The sequence below is a fragment of the Plutella xylostella genome, chromosome 28 (assembly GCF_932276165.1).
Source record: "Plutella xylostella chromosome 28, ilPluXylo3.1, whole genome shotgun sequence".
NCBI lineage: Eukaryota > Metazoa > Arthropoda > Insecta > Lepidoptera > Plutellidae > Plutella > Plutella xylostella.
Genome location: NC_064008.1, coordinates 2,069,781 through 2,085,260, shown reverse-complemented (window position 1 = coordinate 2,085,260; position 15,480 = coordinate 2,069,781). Strand labels below are relative to the sequence as shown.

Below are 15,480 nucleotides of genomic sequence, written 5' to 3'. Positions count from 1 at the left end.
GTAATGCACAAAAGAAAACACTAACTAGGTTTTAAATGGTTTTCTCACCCTAAAACCGCCCTCACTGACCATTTTATAACCTAGTAAGAGCCATTATTGTGTAATTTAAGACAAGTAAAGTATATTGAAATTGCAATAATAACGTAATAATTTATATGTTTTTTATTTTTTTATATGTTTTGGATCCTTTACATAATATAAATCAAATTTTGCAGCACTTTTACACGACCGCACTAAGTAATAGCTGAAATACCGGCATATTTTTAAGTTTTATCTAAATGAACCAAATCGCCATATTAAGAAGGCATGTCTGACACGAACATTATTTATGGCTGCCTTAAATTAGACAATATTTCCTAAATTTTGAGCTAAAATTAGTTTACAATGTTTGAGTTTTTTTTGGTTTATGCAAAATAGGGCTAGTAGAAAGGTTCTGACGAGAAAGGTCTCTATGACTTTTATAAAGAAGACAAAATTTCCTTATGTTCTACTTTTAATCCACCTCTCTAGGTCTCATTGGTTCAAAGATACAGGTTCTGAAATATCTGATATTTTTTCGAAAAAAGTGTTTGTAATAATGTATGCCATTTGTGACTTACTAAAATTAACGCGCAAAAATTGACCTTTGCTGACCATTTCAAAACCTAGTAAGCGCCATTGACAATTTTAAAACCTAGTAAGTCATTTTCACTTACTGTGTTTTAAAATGGTTGGTGGCTCTTACTGTGTTTTAAAATGGTTTTCGTGGCATTTTTGATTTCGCAAGGTGGAGTTACTAGGTTTTTAGAAATTTTATTTTCGTTTCTAAGCCGTTTTTTGATATTCTGACAATGCAGGAATGTGCGGAATCGCCTAAAATAATGTATAAATCAAAGACCCGTTTTTTTTTAAAGTTGGCGCTTACTGTGTTTTGAAATTGGACAGCCGTACTGTATTGTAAACTTTATGTACTTAGGTATTATCATTTCATGATGTTTATGTCCAGCAACCGCACTAGGCCAGCGTGGTGGACTAGGCCTAAACCTCTTCCTTCATTGGAAGGAGACCCGTGCCCCAGCAGTGGGGACGTGATGGATTGTGATGATGATATATACTAAGTATAAATTTTATTTTATTAATTATCACTTACCACACTAAAGCTATATTTGGTTAACGACGTAACACTAGGGCTGGGGGGTGCCACGGGTCTACCGTCCTGCGCTGCGAGCGCCCTCTGGAACAAAACACAAATATATATAATATGTGGGGACATCTCACACACGGCCATCCGACCCCAAGCAATGCAGATCCTTTAATAAGGGTATCGGACAGCTGATATTATATGTTCTCAGATGTATAGATAAATATTAACGCCCAAGAATCGAGTACAAATATCCGTATTTAAAAAAATATACGCCCCGGCACGGAACCTGGGAAATTCGGCAAGACCAGTCAGGGTCACTAACCACTACATCATTTAGTCATTATCAGTCAAAAAGTTGAAATTCGTATCACAACGTCAATTTTAAACCTATTTTAAAGTGTCAGCATTATAAATTTGGGGGTAAGTATACAATCATACAAACCTGAAGTTTCTCAAACCCCGCCCCTCGCAGGTACCTCATGGCCTTCAGTCTCACTATAGGCCCCTTGGCGTCTCGGAGTAGGGCCACCGCTCGATGGTTGGACACTCCGTTCAGAGAAACCCCGTCCACCTGTGGAAGATGAGGTTTGAGGGTCAGAGGCTGATGGAAGGGGTCTAGACTACCGGATAAAAGTAGAACATAAGTAAATTTACTTTTTCCCATTTGAATATAATGCAATAGAGGCGGTGATTGAAGAGAGTGGGTAAGACCGGCTGTTTTACGTATCCATCCGGTAATATGGGCTACTTTCAGTATATGGACATAAGGTGATCAAAACCCACCCATCAAACTAATAATCTCCTAACTTTCTCCGTAAACATCGCTGCGCCTTAAAAAGTTTTCTAAAGCCCATATAAACAGATACCAAGTTATAAAACCCCACTTACAGATAAAATAATATTCCTCACATAATCACAACTTCTCATGACTCCTCGAAATAAACCCTTACAAAAACTTCACATCTTGTAAAAAATAACTCTCTGTAAGCACGCATTACTTCAAACTCAAGATGAGTTTTAATGAGTTTTTTTCTCAAGAAACGACAACAATGGCCGCTAGATGGAGCTACGGTTGAGGGCTTTACAGAGATAGACACGGCAAGGTCGGCTAGAAGGGCTCTCGCTTGTAAATAAAGTGTCTGGGAAGCTAAGAAAGACGTGTAAAAGATTTATTTTCAGAAATAGAACCACAACTATATATGAGAAACACAACTATATGGCTGGCTTATAGGTAAAAATCCGTTCGTTGTTACTTAGATAGGACCACCAAAAACGTTAACAAAACAAAAGAGTAAAGTAAATTAATCTGTTGAACGCTATCAAGAGCAATATTCAGCGTTATCAAACGCATAAAATATGTCCAATCCCATACTAACCACTGGTTAAAGTTGGTTTAATTTGGTTTACGATATTGATAATGAAGATCTTGCATTTTTTTTAAATACCTACTATTTAAGCTATTTACTTCTACTGTGCATAAAAATCGGACTCTATTGAATAGGTACTACTTAATATTATCAAAAATGTAGTCAGGTCGCGTAGACTTGTAAATTTCACGTTAAAGCAAACTAACAGCCATTTTATACCGTTTTCGAATTCCCTGCAGCAGTAAATTCACTATCGATTTATCGAGAACTTTTTAACTAGTTCGTGCACACGTCGACCGATTTGCAGTAAAATTGCAGTTTGCGGGTAGTTTCCCACACCCTAGGCTAAGCCAATCATCAATATACTCTGGATTCATCCAACATCTAAATAAAAACATAGTGAAATACACTCGGGAGCAATGAAAAAGTTCCACTCTCAATTTATTGATTTTTTGTGCTGAATCGACGTTTTTAGTAATATTTTGATGCCCTGTTACATTTATATTTTAATATTGCAGACACAAATCAAAGATCAAGTAAATCATTAAGCTGCTAAATAAAAAATATGTACCTATTATGTATCCATTACAAAAACCGTTAAATCGCGGTTAACTGAACAAAGACCATAATTACTGGCTCTACCGTAGTAGTAGGAAAACTCGCAAACAACAACAAATCTAGAAACAAAGCGTTGTCGAGATCCACTGAGCAAGGTCAACTAGAGAACACTGCAGCTGGCTCCGAGATGGAGGGTAGTTCAGGGTAGGATTCGCAGAATCATTTATATACAGGGTGTTGCAAAAAAGGTAAACTTACTAAGTAGGTTTCGGCTTAGTATACAGGGTGTTGCAAAAAGGGTATACTAAGCCGAAACCTACATGTGCAGCATGTTATATCTAAGCCCGAAACTGAAATCAGAATTTGAAAATTCGCGAAAAAAAAATTTCATTTTCCATAGAAACTTTGTTGGTCACGTGACTTCTACTAAGGGAAAAAAAATTTTTTTCGCGAATTTCCAAATTCTGATTTCAGTTTCGGGCTTAGATATAACATGCTGCACATGTAGGTTTCGGCTTAGTATACCAATTTTGCAACACCCTGTATACAGTGCTGCGATTATAAGATTTCCGAACCTCCGTTTACGTTACGTATCGTCAACTGTCACTGTCTTTGTGACGTGGCGCTGTTCTTTTTCCATAATTATGTTTGTGTAGTATCGAAAATAGTATCGAATTGCCACGTTGGCCTGTGATAGGGGCTCTGTACGCCTAGTACACGTTTGACAGTTTATCGTAACTAAAAAACAAACACAAACACAAACACGCACTCACGCCTTGTACTTGTAATGTACTCCCTTGCGGGGTAGGCAGAGGTGCATTGCTGCACCCACTTTTCGCCAGAGTGTTATGTTAGTCCCAATTTAATAGGGGGCGGGCCTATTGCCATTTTACGGGCACATCCAAGACCTGAGAACAAATATCTGTATTTAAACAAATATCTGCCCCAGCCGGGAATCGAACCCGGGACCATCGGCTCAGTAGTCAGGGTCACTAACCACTACGCCATTCGGTCGTCACTACTCGTAACTACTTATAACAGTTTACGTTTTCTCGCATATAAAGTGGCGTCTCTAGCGGCAACTATCACCAAACTTTTGACAGATAATATAGGCAGATGACAGAAGAGAAACAAACCCTTTTTACTTTTATGTAAATCGCAAAACCCGTACTAGAGGCCAAGGGTGGTGGGAAAAAGAAATCCCGTGAGGAAACCTGCCCATCCACCCGTAGATTCTAGATTGTAGAGTGCCTTATTTTTATCGAAAAATGTCGATATTATAATTATGGAAAATATCTTTGAATGTGAGGATCTTTGAATCTACCTACGAGGTATTTTACTGCATTTTGAGGAAAGAATTTGTAAAAAATATTATTGGTTTTCTTAGCAAAATTATAAAATTATGCAGTAAAACGAAGATTATTAATAGAAAATAACGAAAAAAATTACGTCCATCCATCCAGAATAAAAACATTTGACTTTGACTTTAATATTATTGTGTAGCCTACGTTTGTTTGTTCATTGTTTATTGTTCATTTATTTATAATATTTCTTAATAATATATACAGTGCTATACGTCCACTAACCATATTGAATCACCCAGAAAATAACTATGAAACATCCCTACTACTCTACTCTACTGACTAGCTCTTCATTCATAAATCTGTTCAACTTATAAAACCTTTCCATTTTCATTTGGGGTTACAAAAACACGCCAAAATCCACAGCTATCTAGCCTCCGTATAAATCTTGTAATATCAACGTGTTAAATCCCAAAGGCCCAACTTTTCCCGTAATAAAAGGGCCACTGGTTTTGCTGACGCTACCGTGCGGCGATGCTAGGGATGGGAAAACATAAGACTTGCTGGTTTAAAAAGAGTATAGGCAAAAAATATATATATAAAAAGCTGCTGGTAAACCTTTCAATAATAATAAGTCATTTAATTAATTAATTATGACGAGTAGATAGAAGGGTACTCGTAAATTCATGGCTGAAACTTAGGTTCTGTTGGGTGATTCAGTCACGAACGAGCGAATAAATATCACCTTAGGACCTAATAATTTAATTTTGTTGAATTAAGTAATGTTGACGTGACGTAATTATGACTTCGCCTGAAATTGAAAAGTAGGTACAGAAAACACCTGATCTTTGAAGTTCTATAAAACTTTTTACTGTAATAGTACTTACTGTATTTAATAATCTGGCCCTATACCGCGAACTTGTTCTGACAATGATGTAAATTCTGAAGGCAGCTATTTTAATTTTAATGCTGTCAAACTATGGAGTCGAATTTTAAACAAAGAAATAAGATTTTGACAGCTCTTAAATAAGAATTTCTGACTTCAGAATCGACATCAATGTTTTTCGGTTTCAAAATTAATTTAATTTGACACTAATTATTTGGTTTTGACTTCACAATAGGTCTCCTGTGGCTAAGCTCCCCAGTGTCCCATCCCTAGTCCATTGTCAAGTGGTCACCAAGCCGGATTGTCTTAATTATGCATTCTCTCTCGCCGTCCGCCAATATACCTAACCTACTTCCGAAGCTATTTTCTATCCTATTTCCACGGAATTAGGTCGAGATTGCTTCGCCTAACAAAGTGTGAGAGGCGATAAAGATTCTTCTGTTTCGAGAATAGATCTATTCTATAGTTGGGGATATTGGTTGAAGGCTTTTTACGTATTTTGCGCTGTTAGCTCTAAGATAGTTGACTGGTAGAAAATGCTTGTAGCATTAAGTCCACCCTTTGTACACTTATATTTATATTTGTGCAATAAAGGATTAAATAAATAAATAAATTGTTAGGTTTAGTTAATAACTTTGCCCTTCTAAAGTTGAAGTTGAATAATTTAATTCTTCTAAGGGCTGATTTTTCAATAGTCAGGTAAGTGTTATCTGAGGAATAAAATTGTTGCTGCCACATCTGAATGAATGAATTTTTATTAAACAATGACAGCAACAGAACTTATATTCTTTTTGTCATGGCAATTAAAGTGTTTATTGGAAACTTATCTGACAGAAAGTTATGTAATTAACTTTGTTTAAATAGTTGTGTAGGCTATTATTCTCAAAAATGAGACAGGATTATGTCAAATATCACATTCATCAAGAAGAAAATATAGGTCAAAAGGCCACTTCACTTTCTCATGAGAAATTTGAAGAGCCCTACAATTTAACATGACTGACTGGACAGTGATCAAAGTCTGATAGAGCACTTCATAGACTGATTTAATATATCCAGTAAATATACATATGTATTTAAAATATATGTACAATGAATCTACAGGGTGTAACGAAAATTATAAGATGCGTTTTGAAAATAATTTCTATTCTATATTCTATTCTATTCTTGATCATTTTCTGAGGACTATTATGAATTAATTTTGTAAGATAGAACAAGAGACCGTAGACTAACGTCAGTTATTGTGTTTACGTTACATAGACGAGCACGAGTTTAAGGGCTTGTTTCACAAAGTCTGGATAATGGCTACCTATTAGATAAAAGACATATAGCTGCCTAAACATAATTACAGACAGTGACAGCATGTCTTCTATCTAATATGTTGCCATTATCCAGATATTGTAAAACAGGCCCTAAGTATAATAGTTTGGAAATGCTCCACTCAACTTTGGCACTAACACTACCGTAATTAAAATAAATGACAGTCAATTTAACATTTAACTGCTGCCATCATCATTCGGAAAGCAATTATGTAAGCCGATTAAATAATAGTATCACTTAAGTGTTTAGCGATGTTATCCAACAGTAACCTATATTTTGGAAAAAAAACTGTATAGAATAGTTGGTAATTATTATTATTATTATTATTATTTTTGTAGTGTGTTGTTCTCCCTCTGTTGAATTTGAGGGGTATGTTTTATGTCCAGATCACGCGGGCCTTAGCCAAACGTAATCGGATCGGTGATGCAGGATGATGTCAGGAATTTCCTTGTGATGCGGCAGGTGTTCAGGATTGTGGCTTTTTGTAGAAGGTGGATTGTGTGGAGTGGAATGTTCAGTATTTCTAGGCTATTTTTAAGGGTTTTGGGTATGATTCCTGTTGAAGACAAGACTATGGGGACTATATGGACTGTACGTACTTTCCATTGAGTTTTGACTTCTATTGCAAGTTCTTTATATTTACTGAGTTTCTCGGATATGGTTTTCTGTATGTTGTGACTGTTTGGTATGGCTATATCAATGAGGAATACTGTGTTGGTATTTTTATCATGTAATGTGATGTCCGGCCTATTGTAGTGTACAGTTTTGTCAGTCAAAATAGTTCTGTCCCAGTAAATTTTGCAAAGATCATTTTCGTTTACTGTGGAGGGTTTGTATTTATAGTATGGAGATTTTTTAGGGATAAACTGGTATCTATGGATCAAATTTTGGTGTACTATTGCAGCTACTTGGTCATGTCTGTGTTTATAATCTGTCTGTACCAACGCTTTGCAAGCTCCAGTAATGTGCTGAATAGTTTCAGATGCACTGTTGCAGTGTCTGCACATATCCGATTGATTATTTAGTTCTTTGGTGATGTACTTCCGGTAGTTTTTTGTGGCAATTACCTGATCCTGGATAGCCAGCATGAATGCTTCAGTCTCAGGAAATAACTCTCCTCGTTTGAGCCAGCTGTTCGACTCACTCTTGTCAACATGGGGTTGGTTGAGTTCAGCCCTGTGACGTCCATGTAGAGTTTTTTTGTGACCAGGCAGATATTTTGTTCTCTAGTGTCGAAACTTTTTCATTTATTTGGGTATTACGACTTTTCAGGTTTAGGGGGGTGTATTTGTCATCTATTATTATTATTTGATACTTTATTGCACAAATATGAAATATAAGTGTACTGTAATTCTTACTTGACAAAAAATCTGTCTACAGTTATTATACCTATCTGTTCTATTATATTGCCAAAATTTTAGTATTTGATGAACTTACAACTCTACATTATCTCAACCAGTAGGATTCCAATAATCAATTATGTCCCTAGTTTGGGCGCCAATAATTAATAATGTCCCAAGTTTGGGCGCCAAATATTCCATGTTGGGCGCCAATGATATTACTATTATTGCTTATTTTAAACTCACTCTATAATTTCAAATTCATTCCTTTAAGAGCCTGGATAAAAGTGATTCATAAATTAATAAATACTACCCTTGTGAAGCATGAATCTCATCCCACAGTTTACGTTAATCCTGGCACTGTGAAAAAGGTTGTGAAGTAGCAAAGTTCTCACCTCAACGATCCTGTCGTTGACTTGTATCTTCCCGCACAAGTCGGCCGCGCTGCCCACTCCGATGCTCTTTATGAAGATGCCGCTCAGCTCCTCTGTTGACAAAATATAATAATTATAAAATGTGGGGACATCTCACACACGGCCATTCGACCCCAAACTAGGCAGAGCTGGAATATGGGTATCGGGATGCTGATATATCTACACAGATACATAGATGGACATACATACCAATACATGACGTCAACAGCGAAGGCCCGACTACAAAGATCTGTGTTTAAATAAATATCTGCCCCAGACGGGAATCGAGCCCGGGACCTTCGGCACAGCAGTCAGTCAGGGTAACTATAGTTATAAGAAAGTTGTAAGATAAAAAATGACAAAACATTGCTCAACCCTTCAACTTGCAGTGAACCAGCGTGGTGGGAAATGGTAGAAGCTTATGAAGTTATTTTAGAACAAGGGAGAATATGCACAAAGGTTCCATTCGAAAGATCCAGGTGCAGGCGCTATCATAATCATAGAATAGAATATGTAGGATATATTGGTAGCAATTTTGAAGGCACCATATTAAAATTTACCACTGGCTAAACCAAAAAAAAAAATAACAGAACTTCATAGATCGATGAATATTTTATTATTATAAATTCCATATGAGATAATGGCACGACTAATGACTAACGTACAATACATAATGTAATATAGTTTTCACTGTGTAGGTATGTGTATAACAAATGGCTGAAATTACACTCATTATGATGTCATGTTTGTCTGATCGGGTTACATGGAAAACATGTCAGCTAATGTGATGTGACGTACAAAATTATGTAGCACATTATGTCTACTTGTTTTTTATTTCTTTTATATGGGGTGATTTGTTTGCCCGCAAAGAAGAAATTCTGGAATAAAAAGTAGAGCCTAGGTACCTACATATGTTGTGTTAATCCCGAGTATCAGCGTAAGTAGTCGACATTGCAGTATATTATTTATTATATAGGTATATTAAGATAATACAAATTTAAAATATGATAATAAATTATTATCTCCCAAAGGTGAATGTGAAAAATGTGATGCTACAATTTGCTGCCGTATTCCCTTATTTTTAACCAATATTTTTTCCGGTTTAGCGTTTCAGTATTCGTGAGCCTTTTATTTTGTGTTTTTCACCCGCTTTTTACGTCGAACTGCCATTTAAACGAGCGATACATCAAACTGACACGGCTATTCGACGCTGCGACCAAAATAGTTCGAAAATAAGTAACCGAATAAAAAGGACGACCGATATTATAAAAAATATATTATACCTACTTAATTCCTTATTTGTGATCATTGGTAAGTATGTGGATTATATTATCAAAATAGTTTTTTTCCTTTCCATTAAGTATCTATCTTTAATGCCTACAGCTGGACATAGGCCACTCCAACGGATTGCCTCAACAATCATTTCTCGGCCTTCCTTCTTCTAACTGCTTAGCGGCCACCTATCAGCATTGCACGCAACGGACGCATCGGATTCAGTACTCTTTGTATAGAAATTCACACAAATACGTCCACTTCATCGGCATTGCCGGCGCCGTCTCTCCATACATTTAGTTATGAAGATATTTTTTTTTCGATACGTACAATACCGCTTACCTTTAAGGTCGCAGTCTGTAACGTTTGCCTCCTTTCAGACTTCAGATAAAACTCTGTTTGAAAAATCATTCGAAAACAGAATGGTGAGCTAATTCGCAAAACTAATCGCGTTGTTCAAATTTGGCCAGCCGGTTTGAAAATTCAATTCTGTGATTGGCTACTGCATGTTCTGTGCTCTGATTGGCTAGACGCAATTGTGCTGGTTTAGTTCCGCCGCTTTTCATTCCCATGTGTCTAATGAATCAATTTATCCAATACGAGGTTTTGCCCGCGGCAAACATAATATACCTATAATACAACGAGATAGAGTTGTGGCTCGCGTAGCAGCGATCCAAAACTTAGCTTTTCTTCATATAGAACGACCCCCCTTTAATTACATGCATCTGCAATCGACTTTTAAAAATAAGATTGCGCAAAATAATGTAGACAGACGCGTTGACTTTTGGGACACCCTGTATAATTCAATAGGTATCGTATATAACTTTTCTATCATCATCATCAGACCATAGCAATCCACTGCTGGACGTAAGCCTCTTCAAAAACACGCCACTGGTTTTTTTAGAATTAAATTTGTTTAGAATGACCCCCTGAGTCGGTTTACTATACCATTTTTTACATTATGTATAAATATAAAATTAAAAATAGTGTTCTTCTTAAAATAACAAGGCTAGGCAAGCTTAAGACGCCATCTGCCCGCAATATTGGTAAAGTTGCAGCGACATGTGGCTATATGAGCCTTTTAGGGTTGCCACGTTATTATGGAGTATATTTTTGGGACGATTAAACCTGAAAATACACCAACAGATTATATTTAGGTATAGTGTATTTTTTCTAAAAATTTTGGATTGTTTTGTGCTTTAATTTACACTTTCATGAATAATAAAATATAACTTTTAATCGACACGCTAAGAAAAAGAAGATTAAACAAGCTTCGAGAATAAATAAAAAACAACTTCTCAAGGAGAACGGAACTGGCACACAACTATTAGAATAAGAAGTTTTCCAAATCGTTGTTGGTAGCCCTATTGGCAAGGATATTGTTTGTCATATAACTAGGGTTTCAGCTAAATTAGTTTTTGACAAACTACCCTCCCCGCCGTATAAATGAACCGTCTTGGAAGCGCTGCTTGATGAAATAAGTTTTTGAAAGGCTTTTCCTTATTGCGCCTTTTAGCATACATTCGCATTGTATAAGAGAATCTGGATAAATATGTTTGTTCTTTAATTTAAGATTTACTGAGGCTGAGTCTGAAGGCCCTTATGAATTTGCATCGCCAAAACATATTGCATTGGATTAATCTCGAAAATCTAATTTTAAGTTATCGAATTTCAAAGATAGAATTTTATACAGAGTGAATATTTTTTTTTCACGAATTTTGAAATCTTGATTTTAGTTATGCTGCACATGGTGGTTTCGGCTTAGTATACCCTTTTTGCAACATCCTGTATATTATTTTCTATTGCTACATTTATATTTTTGTAATCAAAACATTATTGTCTCAACCTCAGCTATCCATCCTCAAACTTTCTCATTACAAAAACAAAACCACATGAAATTATGAAAACCTAACCTAACTTTGAGCTATGATGCATTGCACGCAAATATTCTAGTTCTAAAACCAACAGACCTCAATCTAAAACTCATCCAAAACATTCAAGCCCACTAGATTGTGGGTAACCACCGCTTTTTCAAAGTTCCATTGCATAATATTTCGTTTACCATTTTAATTGGATATGGTAATACCGGACAACGTTGGACAACATAAAGTCTGGCTCTATCCCTCTCTATTTTAGACTAAGCACGATGTTTTTCTGATTTATAGCATGTCCTAGCTTTTTAGAGGCGACCGAATGGCGTAGTGGTTAGTGACCCTGACTACTAAGCCGATGGTCCCGGGTTCGATTCCCGGCTGGGGCAGATATTTGTTTAAACACAGATATTTGTTCTCGGGTCTTGGATGTGCCCGTAAAATGGCAATAGGCCCGCCCCCTATTACATTGGGACTAACATAACACTCTGGCGAAAAGTGGGTGCAGCAATGCACCTGTGCCTACCCCGTAAGGGAGTACATTAGTACAAGGCATGAGTGCGTGTGTGTGTGTTTTGTGTGTCCTAGCTTTTTTTAATAATTTAACAATGTTTTTCTGTTTAAATTAATTGAAAACCTAACGACTAAAGTTTAATTTTAATTAGGTGTAGCGAAATAACGTTTCACGGGTTTCTACTTTTTGAAGAAAAAATTATAGACATGTAAGTAGCTAAGTGAGTAAGTAAATCATTCAGCATGAATGATATCTTTGAATTGTTATGGAATGATTAGATCTTCTGTCAACTGAATCACATCCTTATTAAGATTAGGCTGCCGTCTGCAACGTTAACCCTCAAAGGGCTGATAGGCCAGCTCAGGAGTGGCCAGAATATCGTAACATGACCTTAGTAAGTTCCAATTTTTGGTTGCCCGTGAGTGTAAATAAAAGGTGCTCCATACCCTGTTCACACACGTATCCGGCCACGGTGATGCCGAGCCCGAGGGCCGAGTCCTTGTTGAGCTCCACCTCGTAGCTGAGCGTCTCTGGAGTGCTGGTGCCTCTGACTGCCATGTCTAGAGGGAGCCTGGAGGGGAATTTTATTAGTTTAAAAGACGGTTGGCAATCCTATTGATGAGCCTGCGAGGTATAAGGAATAGATATAAGTGACGTGATGGGTTGGGCTGACAACCCTAGTTCAGATCCGCCCTCCCCAAGCCCATGCTAGGGTCTCTGGATAGCTGGTCCTATGTCTTATTGATGTGTGTGTCTGATTGTAAAATTATGAGTCATAAGAAAAATCTTCTCGTCAGAGAAGCTAATAGCATAATCCTTGTATAGAATGTCCCAAAAGTGTGTTGTCAGGGATTGCGCTCATTTTGACAGCCGTACCGTGACTGGCCACAAAAGTCGCTAGTAACTAACAGGCTAGGTTAGTCACTATCATACTTATGCCTAGTTTCAACATAGTCTGTTAGATCATTAACACCCCGTTACATTGTAATATCATGAATTAAACGTCATGTCCATATTAAATTCTTGACACAGATTTGTCAAAAGTCCACAACTAATCCCTTGTTATGATCTAACAGAGTATGGTGTAACTGTGGCTTACTCCATATCCATATTTGATCAGTTCACACACATTCACTGATTAAATCTCACTCTATGTGTTGTTACGTGACAGAATATCAGAACACATAATATATTCTATTGTAAATCTATCGTTGGTTCGAGGAGTATCAATCATCTAGTTATAGACAGAATAACATATCGGGGCCCTGTTCTACTATATTTTCATCACAAATTGAACTAACTAAAATTAACTGCATCCTGAAACTCTCGGGGAGTTTTGTCTCTCCCGTGCCATATATAAAAACTTATAACTATGTAATCCAATATTATTTTGTATAAATAAAAAAAAAATCTTTTCACTGCTGGAACTGTGAAAACACGGCCTCTGCATGCAATCCGAAACAGGTAATGGCATTGACATCTGGGTGGATTTCAACAAGTCCTAAAAAATCTTCATTTCCGTGGACTTTTTTATCTTAAGGTTTTTTATATTAGAAAAACGCTTTTATTAAAGTTTTTGTTAATGTTAGTGTTCTTACTAAATGGGTAGCAGATAAGTTAAAAACTGAATGAGATACGGATGATTAAAAATTTCGTGCCACGGCGATGAAACATGCGTTCACGGCAATGAAACAAGCGTCCACGGCAATGAAACAAAGGCCCACGGCAATGAAACAAACTTCCACGGCAATGAAAGAACTGTATACAATGGAAATGAAAGAATCAATCCACTGCAATTTTTTAAAAAGACTGTGTGGGAAACGCAAACTTAGACAGGTATGTATGGCAGAAATATTTGGATAGATATTGGAACGAAAGAAAGAACGCCAGTAAGTATAAACAAATAAGAATATAGTATGGAATTCTCTAAGTAGCATTGTGGGGTCCGTATTGCGACGTATAAAACAAAATGTTTCATTTCACACTAATAACGTTCACAACATATGATAAACCTTACCTATAACATCTATATTTTCATAAGGTATAATATCCAATTCGTATACTGTTCATTTTATGTAAAATTCATAAAATATACTATAATATGACATAATCTGTGCTGAATTACACAACACCGGCAAAACACATAGCACCAAAATATAAAGATAGGTGCGGTTAGCTGCACATGTTGGTCAGCTAAGCGTCTCCCTACATAGCGCCAATAATAATAACGCAGTCAAAACTCCTTGCACCAAAACCTAAACATAGAGCGTCTCCCCATGTAGCCCCGCTTCGCTTTTGATGAACATGTGCACTTAACCGTTCCTCCTCGCTTTTCTCGTCATCGCACCTATCTTTAGGTTGTGGTGCTAGAGGTTTTGATGGTGTTGTGTAATTTAACAGATTATTTTTATTTTATTTATTTTTATTTAACTCTTTATTGTACAAATATTATGATATGATAGAATATTTTATGAACTTTATGCTAAATCATAGTATATTTTAATTGGTATAATAATATGAAATGACGGTGGCCTGCGCCTAAAAGTATACAGGCGGAGTTTTTAAAATAGCGATCCCTGATGATGAAGGGACCAGCTATATCTGTTATAAATCCGGGGACGTGTTGTTTGTGATGTGTGTAGCAGTGGTGTTTATGTGGATGTGCTTGAGCAGCATGTGAGCTTGAGATCGCTATTTTAAAAACTCCGCCTGTATACTTTTAGGCGCAGGCCACCGTACATAAAAAGGTAATCAATGAATACACTCACGCCACAAGGGTATGTACATGTTATCATCATCAGCCTATAATCATCCAGTGCTGGACATAGGCCTCTCCCAAGGAGCGCCACAACACTCGGTCCTCGGTCTTCCGAATCCAGCCACTACCGGCTACCTGCCTAAGCTTGCATATTTTGACAGCTATGTTGGTAACCTTAGTCCTCTGACGTATAACCTCTTTTCTGATGGACCATCCATTAGAGAACCCCAAGCATAGCTCTCTCCATAGCACGCTGAGTGACTTTAAATCGGTAGACCAGTCCCACCATCAGTGTCCACGTATATGCACCATATGTCATAACTGGCAGGGCGCAATGGTTGAAGACTGTTGGATGCGCCTTTCAGCCTTCTTGTCGAGGTTGCTTCTGCCTAGCCGAATAGTCTGCCTAAGGTAGTCATATTATTGCACAACTTCGATAGTTGTCTCACGAACGATCACCGGCTCCGGTTTTATGTGAACATTCTACATGGTCATGACTTTCCTTTCATCAAGCAAGAGTCGCCCCTGGTGCGGTGGCATACCTATTGCACACAGCATCATACATCTTACATGACGTCTTGCCCAAGTTCATACGGAGGCCTACACGGTGCAAGCAGCATTAAGGCCACTTAGCATACAGTTGAGTTCCTGCAGAGATGTTTGTTCTATTATATTCTATTCTACTATCTGTGGGAGGTGTAAGTACCTGCACCTGGCTCTCTCGAATGGGACCTTTGTGCAATGTGCATATGCCCAAGGT

At 37.1% G+C, this 15,480-nt stretch overlaps 1 protein-coding gene across 3 annotated transcripts in view; it reads right to left on the bottom strand.

Annotated features, from left to right (window-relative positions):
• Positions 1 to 15,480, bottom strand: part of LOC105381073 — a 135,150-nt gene that overhangs the window by 87,951 nt on the left and 31,719 nt on the right. For all 3 annotated transcript variants that reach the window (XM_048631448.1, XM_048631449.1, XM_048631450.1), the window contains 4 exons: positions 12,409 to 12,533; positions 8,288 to 8,379; positions 1,566 to 1,694; positions 1,130 to 1,213 (listed from right to left, as the gene is read on the bottom strand). In XM_048631448.1, coding sequence (XP_048487405.1) covers positions 1,130 to 1,213; positions 1,566 to 1,694; positions 8,288 to 8,379; positions 12,409 to 12,533 — 430 coding nt within the window. The remainder of the gene's footprint in view (positions 1 to 1,129; positions 1,214 to 1,565; positions 1,695 to 8,287; positions 8,380 to 12,408; positions 12,534 to 15,480) is intronic.